General features: G+C 44.8%; 1 protein-coding gene across 3 annotated transcripts in view; it reads right to left on the bottom strand.

Annotated features, from left to right (window-relative positions):
• INPP4B (inositol polyphosphate-4-phosphatase type II B) overlaps positions 1–12,495 on the bottom strand; it is a 2,612,828-nt gene that overhangs the window by 767,871 nt on the left and 1,832,462 nt on the right. For all 3 annotated transcript variants that reach the window (XM_086962227.1, XM_086962225.1, XM_086962226.1), the window contains one exon: positions 5,331–5,435. In XM_086962227.1, the coding sequence (XP_086818353.1) occupies positions 5,331–5,435 (105 nt within the window). The remainder of the gene's footprint in view (positions 1–5,330; positions 5,436–12,495) is intronic.

Here is a 12,495-nt window from a genome sequence, read left to right as displayed (position 1 = left end):
TTTTTTTGCCCGTTCCCACCCCCTCTCCCGCTCTCCGTGTCCCCTACCGCTGCCTCGGCTCCCGTTCCCGCCCCCCTACCGCTGCCTCGCTCTCTGTGTCTCCCCGGCCCCGTTCCCGCCCCCCTACCGCTGCCTCGGCTCCCGTTCCCGCCCCCCTACCGCTGCCTCGCTCTCCGTGTCTCCCCGGCCCCGTTCCCGCCCACCTCTCTGACGTCTGAATACAAAGATCAAAACATAAGTGCTGTGCAGCGCCATCCTTAGACAACAAAAGCTTCGTAAGTGACACTGCCTCCTCCTTTAACTCTCTCATGGATAAAGTCAATGCTGCCTGGAGGGTAAAATACACTGAGAGGCCTCACAGAAAACGGTTTGCTTGGGCGCTGTATATAGTTACACTGGCTGCCAGCCAAGGCGATGTGGCTCAAGGGGACAGCAGCTGATGTGCTCGCATTAAAGGAACAATGCCCTCCCCGCCCACACTTCCGGGGAGATGAAAGGTGTCTCCTGCAGTGAACAGCTGCTTGAGGGCCCGGTTCGTGGGAGGAAACCGGCGATTGGTGGAAGGCCGCAGGCCTACCTAACTTTCAGAGAAGGAGAGGGAGGAACGACCCCTCTCCCCTGCCCCCGGGTCATTTTCAGGAGGCAGATAACAGTACTGCTCTCACATCCTCCACCAGTTAGGCCCAAACTCCACGACACAAGATTGTAGGTTACAGTTCACTCTAGTGAAGCAACACAAGAAGACTGCTCGTACCCGAAGTGACACGTCATACCTGTGACGTCAGAGGTCTCAACTATTCTCAAGAAGCAGTGGATTGAAGAACTCTATGAGTTTCAAGTGAGGACTTCAAACATGGTAAATGTTATCATGTCGCGTTATTGAATGCAAACCGAGTCTACAATAGTATTTACTGGCCTTACTGGAAAGGGATATTATGAACAAATGAAATTGCCAGAGCCGCCGCACCCCTCACTGTCTGTTCCTTTTCAGTGGCGCCTTCTCCAGCAACCTGAAAGATAAAAGTGTTCTGAGAGCGAGGTCAGAGCCGTCTCATACTAGCAGTTATTAAATGCATTCTGAGGAAACCGGTTGGCTGTCCAGATATCAGCAACCCAATGTACAAGACACATTTTCCTAGGCTCTTTCGAGCAGGTCTTTCTTCAATCAGAGTCTGACATTTACGTGCATTAATTCCCCGACAGCCTTGCCGAGACACGCATACATGGTATAAATGGTACCTAGGTGCCTTTATGTCGTTTATAGAGACATCCTCGACATAGGCGCCCCTCCAGTGTCTATTCAACATCTCTCCAAACACTGCAAAGATGAAACATACGAATTCAAAGACGCCCCGGCAGTCAAAGGGTTAAAGGAATGTGGCTTATACCTGGGAGGAGAAAAGCTCTATATGGAAAAGTGCGCAGAGAACAGATTTCTGAGTAACAGCGTCCAACCTTCACTTTATCCTAGTACACACACCATAGATTTCTGGCAGATTTAGATTCATTTTCTTTTGCTATTTTTTAATCGGCATTAAGCGCTCGTAGACCCCGTTAAAAAGAGCATGTCCAAAAATGTGTGTCTGATGCTGTAAAGTTTGATAAAGTAGGACATAAATAGTTCCCCCTGTGATCGGCGAGACGGTATAGGTAAATGTGCTCATGTTTAAGGACAAGAAGTTCTCGGATAGCAGATCGTTGTAGTTTTGGAGAGGTCACTGCTGCAGTCAGAGTGGTAACAGGTGAGCCCTCGGAAAATGCCTGGTGGCGGCAAAGAACAACTATGAAATACTCAGATGTGGACACGCATGATTTAAACTTTAGGCTAAACCAAAATGTGAACACCTGGACCAGCTGTGAACTAAGGGGTGGAGTGTGCATAGATAAGAAAAAAATGATAAAATACCTAAGCGAGGCGACATGATGACAGAAGTAGAGAAACGAGAAAAATGAAGAAGGAACAAGACACTGTTTGGCTGATTGTTGTGGTCGGGCTTGACAGCTCAGCTTTCACCAGACAATCATGCCAGTATCACCAGGAGATGGAAGTTTGGAGTACGTGTTTTGATTGGGCAGAAGCTGTGTGCTTCCACAAAAAGGGCCTGCCCTGCACACAGCTGAGATCGTTGTATTTCTTAATGCAGATGCCTAGGCTTGAACTTTTAGTGGCACACACATGCCACCCCAATGCCACTAAGGTGTCTTCGATTACTAATTTATGGCGTTTCTCTCAAGCAGCAGCACAGATGAGAGGAGGGCAGGTAACGCACGGGGATTTTTCGGTCTGGCTGGACATGCATTCATAAGGTAGACCTATTGGAATTGCCTGTGTTTGTTTTATAATTTGTTTGTTTCGTGTGAAGAGGGATGGCAGCTATAATAGTGATTCATAACTTAGGCAAGTTTACGGTACAAGGTCTACTAATGCTCTGTGGTTTTATGTAAAAACATAAATTGCATCCTGCAGTTAACATTCCCCTTTCATTTCAGCATATCCAGGTTAACGCTTTTCAACATATTGTAGAATTAAAAAGTGACATATTGAGCCTAGTTCAAGGCGTTTATTTTATGTGAAAGCTATGGCTCATTCTTGACGTAAGTGCAACTTACTTATGAATAGCCTAGTAGTACATCATGTGTTACTAAGGGGACATTTTTTTTTTATTTAGGTACCCCATAATTCAACGTTAGTCGGTCCAAACACGAGACCAGTTTTGTAATTCGGTTTCTCCACCACACCAAAGTGTGTGATCCTGCGCAAATTACCCAATCCACCTGTGTCATGTTCAGCTGTGTTTTTAGGTTTTGACTGGCGATGCGCACGTAGTGCGCATGCGCCAAAAACCTTATGATTTGTGGGTGGGGTCGGGTCTACGCCCCCTCCTCCCATTGGCTAGCTCCATAAATGGAGGCTAGCCATTGGGAGAAGGCTCTGTCCGTCAATCTCGGACCAGATTTGGGGGCGTTCCCGAGAATTTTTGGCTTTTGGCTACGTCAGCCGAAAGCCTGTTCTCGGGAACGCCCCCGAATCTGGTCCGGCATTGAAGGCGCCCGGAAGAAGTCCAGGTGAGTGCTTGCTTTTTTTGCTTTTTTTTTGCCCGTTCCCACCCCCTCTCCCGCTCTCCATGTCTCCGGACCCCGTTCCCACCCCCCTACCGCTGCCTCGCTCTCCGTGTCTCCCCGGCCCCGTTCCCGCCCCCCTACGGCTGCCTCGGCTCCCGTTCCTGCCCCCCTACCGCTGCCTCGCTCTCTGTGTCTCCCCGGCCCCGTTCCCGCCCCCCTACTGCTGCCTCGGATCCCGTTCCCGCCCCCCTACCGCTGCCTCGCTCTCCGTGTCTCCCTGGCCCCATTCCCGCCCCCCTACCGCTGCCTCGGCTCCCGTTCCCGCCCCCCTACCGCTGCCTCGCTCTCCGTGTCTCCCCGGCTTCGTTCCCGCCCCCCTACCGCTGCCTCGGCTCCCGTTCCCGCTGCCTCGCTCTCTGTGTCTCCCCGGCCCCGTTCCCGCCCCTCTACCGCTGCCTCGGCTCCCGTTCCCGCCCCCCTACCGCTGCCTCGGCTGCCGGAGTTGCAGGAGAGCCCCACTGGCTGAAAGAAGATGCTAGGTTTAGCTTTTTTTCTCGTGTCTTTTCTTTTATTGAGCCATGGGGAGGGGTAGGGGGTAGGTGGAGAGGGTAAAGGAATAAGCCCTTTCAGTGCAATGCAGTTCTCTCCAGTCATCCATCATATCTACGCTATCCATCAAGTCAGCCAACTACATTCGAAAATATGTGCTCTGTCCCTGTTCATTGAGGATATCCATTTTACCCGTCATTACACCGTTACCATTGCTTGCCCGTTTTATAGGGCTCTTGTTTATGAAACATCTATCAGAAGTAATCTTCCTGGTCCATGTTTATCACTTCTAGAACAAATAGATAGCCACCCCTCTGTTGACGGTAGAAGACACAGAATAATATCACTGTCCACCCCATTTCTCTGCTAGCTTGGAATACTCCATGTGCATTTTAATGTGTTTCCTGCAGGAACTCGATTCCTACCCTGTTCTGTTTAAGGAAAGCAAAACAAGTGATGGGTCGACTTCATGAAATAATGTCAGCCACCAGTAATCGTGTGCCCCTGTTGCCTGCGTGTGCCTCCGTGTGCCCCTGTTGCCTGCTTGTACCTCCGTGTGCCCCTGTTGCCTACTTGTGCCTCCGTGTGCCCCTGTTGCCTGCTTGTGCCTCTGTGTGCCCCTGTTGCCTGCTTGTGCCTCTGTGTGCCCCTGTTGCCTGCTTGTGCCTCCGTGTGCCCCTGTTGCCTGCTTGTGCCTCCGTTTTCGTGCCCCTGTTGCCTGCTTGTGCCTCCGTGTGCCCCTGTTGCCTGCTTGTGCCTCCATGTGCCCCTGTTGCCTGCTTGTGCCTCCGTGTGCCCCTGTTGCCTGCTTGTGCCTCCGTGTGCCCCGTTGCCTGCTTGTGCCTCCGTGTGCCCCCGTTGCCTGCTTGTGCCTCCGTGTGCCCCTGTTGCCTGCTTGTGCCTCCGTGTGCCCCTGTTGCCTGCTTGTGCCTCCGTGTGCCCCTGTTGCCTGCTTGTGCTGTGTGGGTGTGTGTGGAGGGCTCTGTGTGGCTGTGTGTGTGGGAAGCTTTGTGTGGCTGTGTGTGTGGGAAGCTTTGTGTGGCTGTGTGTGTAGGAAGCTTTGTGTGGCTGTGTGTGGGGGGGCTTTGTGTGGCTGTGTGTGTGGGGGGCTCTGTGTGTGTGTGGGGGGGGGCTCTGTGTGTTTGTGTGTGTCATTTGCGAGAGATAAAGCTAGTGGCATTGTAAATGACAATGCCATTTATTTATGTTAAAAAAACATAAATAAAAATAATTTCAAGAGCAATGCCAATAGCTCTAACTTTAACAAAGGCAAAACCATTGCATTGTAAATGCTTGTTATTCCTTCCATGTGTTTACTCTTTTAGGGTTTCTTATCGTGATCAGTTTATGTAAAATCTTTTAAGAAAGCTGCTAAACCTTTTATGAACTATAACAGATGTTCTATCATTTCTCGAGGGCCCTTACATTGCGAGACACATGCATTGCCCCATCACTCTGTTTCAAGAGCAGCTTGAGAAATGGCAGCGCGCCGAGGTAGGTACGCACAAAAGAGTTACAAGTGGTAAGCGCTCTCACAGCCCTTTCCATCCGTAGCGGTAGGACCATCATGCCCAGGGGGAGAGGTGAAAGAGACCCGTCATCCCTGGGAATCTCTTGTATCCCATTCCATGCCTTCACAGTGAGAGCACGAGAAGTGAACAGCTGCATGCATTATGGTGCGGCATATTTAGGTCATTCCACTGCGGATTATCCATTACCTTTCAACTTCCGACTGTGCACATGCATTCTTTGCAAATGTAGATTAATGGGAACAAATTCTAGCGTCTTTTCTCCTTTGCTACTACTTGACTTGAAAGATGAACCTAGGATGACAAAAAAAATGCACGGCTTACATTTTGTTATTTTATAAGAAACAACCAAATGTTTTCAAAACCACAACAAAACATATTAAGTAAACTGCAAAGCCTGCTTCCCTGAGCTAAAGCAGAAAACGAACATATTGGAAATGGTATTATAGGCAACAAACACTGTTTAAAAAAATATAGAAATTGCAGTAGTGTCCAAGATAGGCCAAGATCACGCCGGATTGATGGGCTATTCATATACAATCTATTCGGTGAAATAAACTTATTAGACCACATTTAATATTTGGGGAATTCTTAAAAACCTGTCATGGGTCTGGAACTTGGACCTACTTTGAATACCCCTACTCTAAAGCATTGTGTGTATTTGTTATCATGGGAAAAATAGGTTAACATGAGGATCAACATATCTCTGCACAAGTTTAGAACAGCACAAACATTCAACAATTTGGTATGTATTAACATTATAGCGAGTATGGGACCCTGGCCGCCTGGACGTTAGGTTGCGTGATACAGTTATGTTATACAGATTTCTAGAGAGCACTATAATCCCGGCACAGTATTCTGGTGCTGAGCAAGTGAGAGTCTAACCAAACCTAGGGCCCAGTGGGACTACTCAAAAACCCAGGACTTCAGATTTTTGCAGAATTCAGTAAGTGAGGAGGAGACTCTAATGTGTAGCCACAGGTCTTTCCACGCTTTAGGAGCGATGTAGGAGAAGGCTTGACCATCGGATCTGGTTTTTCTTTATGCGTGGGATTTGTGCAAGTAGGAGTTTGGATGAGTGGATGTGTCTGCATGGATTGTGAAAGCAGTAATTGTCTGTGCAAGTAAGCAATGCACCCAACAGGGAGTGCATGGTATATAGGAAAAGAGAATATGGCTGGGTCATTCTTTTTCTAGTCTGTTCAGAAATAAATACATATGCCATAATGGGAAGAAAGTTGCAGATACAAAGACTAAAGCATGCAATGGGGAAGAGGTGTGAACAGCTACCGTGAGTCCTGTCCCTTATGTGGTGAAACCGAAATACCCACTGGGTTGCAGGTCCCTTTTGAGATGCATGAATGTAGACCAGACCTGTGGAGTAGCAGGGAAGCAGGTTGCAATACAAAGCACAGACACAAATATAATTATATGTTCTCTAGAATATTCTAGAAACATATCGTTTGATTTTCATGGCCAAGTGGCAGTAAGGACTCAGCCTATATGCCAACCCAAGATAGAAAACTAGATGGACTGCAGCAACCTCACAACCCGCTGAGCAATATTTGAGTGTGAGGCGTTTCAGGTAACAATAAACCCCATGAGACTTTACAGGGATATTTGATGACACCTCAAACCCTCTTTCATGAAGGAAGAACACACCCAAGAACACAAAAAAAGAGGGATACATTTTAAACATTTTTTTAAATATGAACTCTATTCTAGAGCACACAATGAGAAATGTAACCACAATGAAATCAAATAGAATGGCAACAGCAAAGTTTGCACAAGTTGTAAATAACATGACAACTCCAAGCTAACACAATTCTGTCTACCTTTATAGCAATCCTACCCTCATTCTGATACTTCTAAGCACTAAGCTAATTCCAACACATCTAAGGCAGTGTTCATTATATATGTAGAGTCTGCTATTCTTGTCGTACAAGGCCAGATGCGCCAGGCTGATAAGCTCAGCATGCGATAGTTGAATGCCTTTCTCTTTGGTAGTCTTCAATGAGAATAGGTGTTACAATTCTGCATGGTCTATCCTATTGTTTCCTGGTATGACAGTCCTTGCTAACTCTTCACCATTTGTGCCCAACCTTCCTAACATTATTTTTCTGTTGTTGAAACTCTCAGAATAAACAACTTGCAGAGAGTGTCTTGATGCTCTTTTCATATTTACATTCTGTAAGATTGTGTTCTTTTAACCCCTTCACTGGGGGCCGATTCCCACGCTGTGCTGTGGGGGAGTGGGGTGTGGGGGGGGAGGAGGGGGGCGCACAGCGCCCCATGCTCATGACGAGCTCAGCTCGTCATGAGCCACGGTTCTCGTGTGCTCAGCTCGTCATTCAAGGTTCTCGTGTGCTCATGACGAGCTCAGCTCGTCATGACCACGCCCGTTCCTTAGAGCGCCCAGCACAGCAGGAGAATTAGCCCCGCATGTGAGCGTTCTAACGGTCATGACGAGCTCAGCTCGTCATGAGCACACGAAAACCTTGAATGACGAGCTGAGCTCGTCATAAGCATGGGAGGGGTTAAATAATAACAATAAATGACACATGAATGTATCAATCTTCTAGAAACTCTTCGGAAATCAATAACAAATGAAGCAAAACATAATAGTCAGCTTTTAGATTAAATACTGCAAATATATTCGAGCAAACTTGATAATCATGCTTTAGGACATACAGAACATATACCAAACTAAATGTGAATTCTAATAATCACAACTTTTCACTTTTGATTGATTGATTAGCATATGCAACTAAAAATAGGAACTATCCGTAATTGAAAGGATATGCTATTCACTAAGATCACATTGGAGCAACGTTCTTTACACCCACTCCCCGCCCCCACATTGAATATTTTACCCTATCACATTGTTCCTTTAGTCTTGTTGCATCCATAAAATGGTTTCCTTTAGATCAAACTAGTACCTCACTTATGAGAAATGGGAGGGGGGCATTGCACTGCTCAGAATAATTCTACAACCTTGTGTTTTGTGTATGCAAAGGGTTCTTGACGATATGGTTGATGTTGCTAGTATATATAACCAGAAGATAAGTGCAAAGAATGTTGAAATAAAATATAGGTATTGTTTCTCCACCCAGTTTTTTTCTTCTCCTTAGGTCTCCCATGATTCAATTTGTGTGAGGCAATCAAGTGGCCTGCTAAGGCGTGTTAGGGAGCTGCCTTCAGTGGCTGGCATGTGAGAAGGTTTCGTCACAAGCACAAAGTGGACTAGCATTTTTAGTTCTGTTGTGCCTTCCATTTGGGATTCTCCATCATTGCCCAAGGGCAGTGGGATACTCTGTATTATAATATATTTGTAGGCTTTATTTTAGAACCTTACTTAATGAACAAATTGTTGGGGTGTCCAAAATAATTTCCGAGACTTTATACCTATTTTCATTCTTTTAAGGATGGTCCAAGTTCACTTCAGGGTGATCCTTGCTTTACATTTCATAGTTGCATGAATGTAGGTGGCTGCAAAAAGTTTTTTCTCAAACCGTTTAACCATATATTGAATGCTTTGTATTCTTATCCAGTTGGGAGGCTTGGCATTATTAATGCATTGTCTGGAAGATTTAGGGCACGAAGGGGAACTGGGAAGGCAGCCATTTGATACCTGCATTATTAGTATCATTATTAGGGAACTTTTTAGGTCCCTAAAGTGATAAGCTGTCTCTGAGCAACAGTCCGCTTTTACTTATCAGAGAATCTACTGATTGCAGCCTTCTAAGTCTAATCAAGTCTGCTTTCAGTCTGAAAGATACAAGAAAAAGTGCCCCCAGTGGACACAAACTTTAAACTAAAATATAGACATCAACAACACCTGTTAAGTCAATTACAAACGATAATGATCATATTAAACATGTTATTTCATGTTGAACATTAGATTCTAATGTACAAAAACATCACATTTGTTGAATACAATTATGAAGAGGTGCCCCGGAAGGGAAAAGTGCAGCAATGTGCAAGTGTGAAGGTAAGTGAGAGAGAGAGGGCAGTGAACAAAATAGATACATCCAAATCATAAAAACCCAATCCAGCCTTATCCAAGGATAACCTATTTACAAAAACCTCAACATAAGAGAATACAGTGAATCTATCACTGTTGTCCAAAAAGGTAAACAAAAAATAAAGCAGTCGAAGTTTTGAGCCAGGGTTTTTTCGTAGGCAAAGTGGGTCCTTACAGTAGCGTCTTTATCAGAGCCAAGTGGGTGGCACCCTGGGGTCACCGCTGCAGGCAGTCAAGAGATAGATATAAGGGCCCTCAGGCTCCAAGGTCAGAAAGGGACGAAATTGTGGTAACAGGTTATTTTCAATTTTCATGGGCTTGAAAAACAAATGCTTTTTCTTCTACCGTACTTTACCCAGGTCCTAGTGATGTGTCTGGGATTACCCCTTTGTTTTGTAACTTCTGTCTGAAAGAGTCAGGCAAATTGATCCACCAGTCGTCTCCCAGAAGTTCCTTCTGAAAACTATACATTTAGAAAGACAAATTCAATTTTGTACATTTGAAGTACATGGGTTGATTATATCAGTTAAATACTCGGGGGACCTCAAGCTTCCTATGGATTTGGGGAACAAAGAGAATAGAAGCTCCCTTTACCAAATGTACAGTATCTTAAATTCTATGTGCAGTGCTCTATTGTTTGTTAGCCTAATTGTGCAATGCAATAACCAATACATACATTCATAAATACACATCTACTTTTCTATCACTCAGGACTAGCTGCAAAATGTTTGTGTGATGATTGGAGTAAAGAGGTAGGATATAAAGTGATGTGGAAAAGGTTGCAAACTATGGCTGGAGAGGTTTATTTTATTATATTAAAATGGTTTACACCCATGACCATTTCATGACGCTGTAGAAGTAAAGAGGTGCAAGAGCCTGAAAGTAGAAGAAAATCCCAATGTGCAAAGAACCGCATTTTTAGTGCTTTCCAGATGAACAGGTGGTTGTATTCTGCTCTCAGACTGAAATGCATAATATCCAAGAATTTGGTGACCTGGGCAAAAAAGGGCCCATCACTACATCTGGAATAAGAGAATTTAGGATTCTGAGCCGCAAATGGAATGAAGATCTCAAATTTTGCAGAGGCGCATATTTGATTGGAGGTGGCAAAGTGTGAGACGAATAATAGATATTTGTTCAACAGCAAAGAGCATTAAGATGTATGGCATCGACAACTGATCTCATGTCTGCATTTCAAGAAGGGCCCTTCCTAGGTAAGGATAGTGACTGGCAATACAGGGTAAAGGGCTAGCCACAAAGGTTAATTTTGTCAATATCAAATAAATAAAAAAAATATGTTTCTTAGTGATTTTATAACCCTTCATATACAATAGACCTATAAGGAGTATTCAGGTAAGTGTGAATATAAATATGTTTACACTTACTGAGATTGACTTGTGATGATCATCTGGAATATACTAATGGGGTTATTTATCGTTTGCTGGAGCAACAGCACTGCTATATTTTCTCTTCTCCCGCCTGCCAAACTCGAGGTTCATCCACTATAAAGTCTGGAGAAGTGAAGGGTTTCTTACAGCGAAGTCTCAGCTGCCTCCACTAGCATAATCCTCTGACCGACGTCTCATCCACCACTTGGCCTACAAGTTATCACAATGGTCACCTGCCTTCTTTATGGTAGGGAGACCATCACTGGATTTTCCTAGCCAGAATTTCATTGTGAGTCGTAGTGGTACTGGTTAGGGAAATCAAACCATGACCCTGACACACAGTGGAAAAACTCCCTGGCATTAAGGCCATTGGATTTTGTTTTGTTTTTGATAAATATTCTTGCTTTGGAAATCAATTTCAAGAAGAAGATTTTGGCATGAGTGAGTTCAAATTGAAGACTTTAGATTGCATTGGTGTTTCATTCTTCTCACTGCTGGGATATATTTTGGGTTAATGGTTAGATGGTACGCTTGTTTCCCACTAAATTAGCTACTAAGAGGTTAGTATTCATGCTGCCGACCTCGTCTGAATTATCTAATCCAAACTTCCTTTCAAGACCTTAGATAAGAAACCCCCCTTTAGCCCTTCAAGAAACACCATCCACTTAATACACTAGTCTGTCCAATAAAAGTCCCTTGTGCATTGTCTCAGAAGCATGAGTGGTTGAGTGAGTTTTATCAGGATTATAACTTGTGACCTGCAGAGTACTTACAAATGTCTACAGCGACTGATCAGTAAATGAGCCACTTTAAACACTTTACCTATCTCCTTATCCGATACTCTCCGACTGCAGCCACTCATTACTTAAATATATCTATTGAAGGTCTGGTAAGCACACTGTGTGCTCTTCACCCCACTTAGGCATTTATGGCGTGTTATGTTACGTTACAAATTTTTGCTATAGTGCTGCATTTGGTGGTTACTTGGGTATTCTCTGCAGAGGGTTTTTAAATGGATAGGGGATCCATGGGTATAAGGAGTTTGTGGCCTCCCACCTGGCCAACGTGAGAGTGGTAGTGTTGCCTGTATTATGTGGGGTTTTCTGTGCAGTAATTCTCTGTATGTAGGTAAGGGGTTCTTCACCTTTCCCCTTAACACATGCGGCAGGGATCAGCATCATCTGGTGATGGTAGCTTTTCTCTTCCATAGGTTCCTCATGGAGGACAGGGGGTTCTTGTCTTGCGAACTTCTGCCTACCCCAAGTGAGTGTTTTTGGTGCCATCTGGGGTTCTGGTTCTCCACACTGGAGAAGATGGCGTCCACATAACCCTTGTTACTGAGTCACAAACTTCAGTCATCAGTGCTCATGTCTGTCTGATTCCATCTCTCCCCTTGACTGTTTGCCACTCCCTTTGCCTCCCTGTTTTTGTGCCTAAATGTCCACGTGTCACTGTTGCTACGTCCTCTAGGCTTCTGGCAATGCATCTCCATCCATGCCTTAATTTGTATCTCTCCACTAGTCTCTGTGGTTCATTGTTTCTTTCTACACGTGAGTCCCCTTCATGTTTACCCATAATTCCCTGAAGGAAAGGAAATTAGGACACTCGTTCTTGGAACACATAGCAAACAACTGAGGCTATAAATCATTTAAGGATGTACTTCACCACACCAGAACACGACAGCTGTTGTGTTTAGAGAATGGTATGTCTCGGAAACTTTGGTATGCAATTCTAACGGAATGTAATGTGATAAAAAAATGATTAAATGAAAGTTAAAAACCACAAGTCAAACAGTTTAGAAAAACAGATGGGTAGGTTCGCAAAGATATATAAAGATATGAAGTCAGACAGGCATACAGGCAGGTGCGGGCAGACAGAGATCTGTATTGAGACAATTTTGAAGAGTTACAATCAAACAACATAGTTAAAAACTTTGCAGAGG

This window comes from Lissotriton vulgaris, chromosome 3_1 (genome assembly GCF_964263255.1).
Source record: "Lissotriton vulgaris chromosome 3_1, aLisVul1.2, whole genome shotgun sequence".
In the NCBI taxonomy this organism is placed as follows: Eukaryota; Metazoa; Chordata; class Amphibia; order Caudata; family Salamandridae; genus Lissotriton; species Lissotriton vulgaris.
Note: the sequence above shows the minus strand (reverse complement) of the source record. Positions and strands in the feature narration are given on the sequence as shown.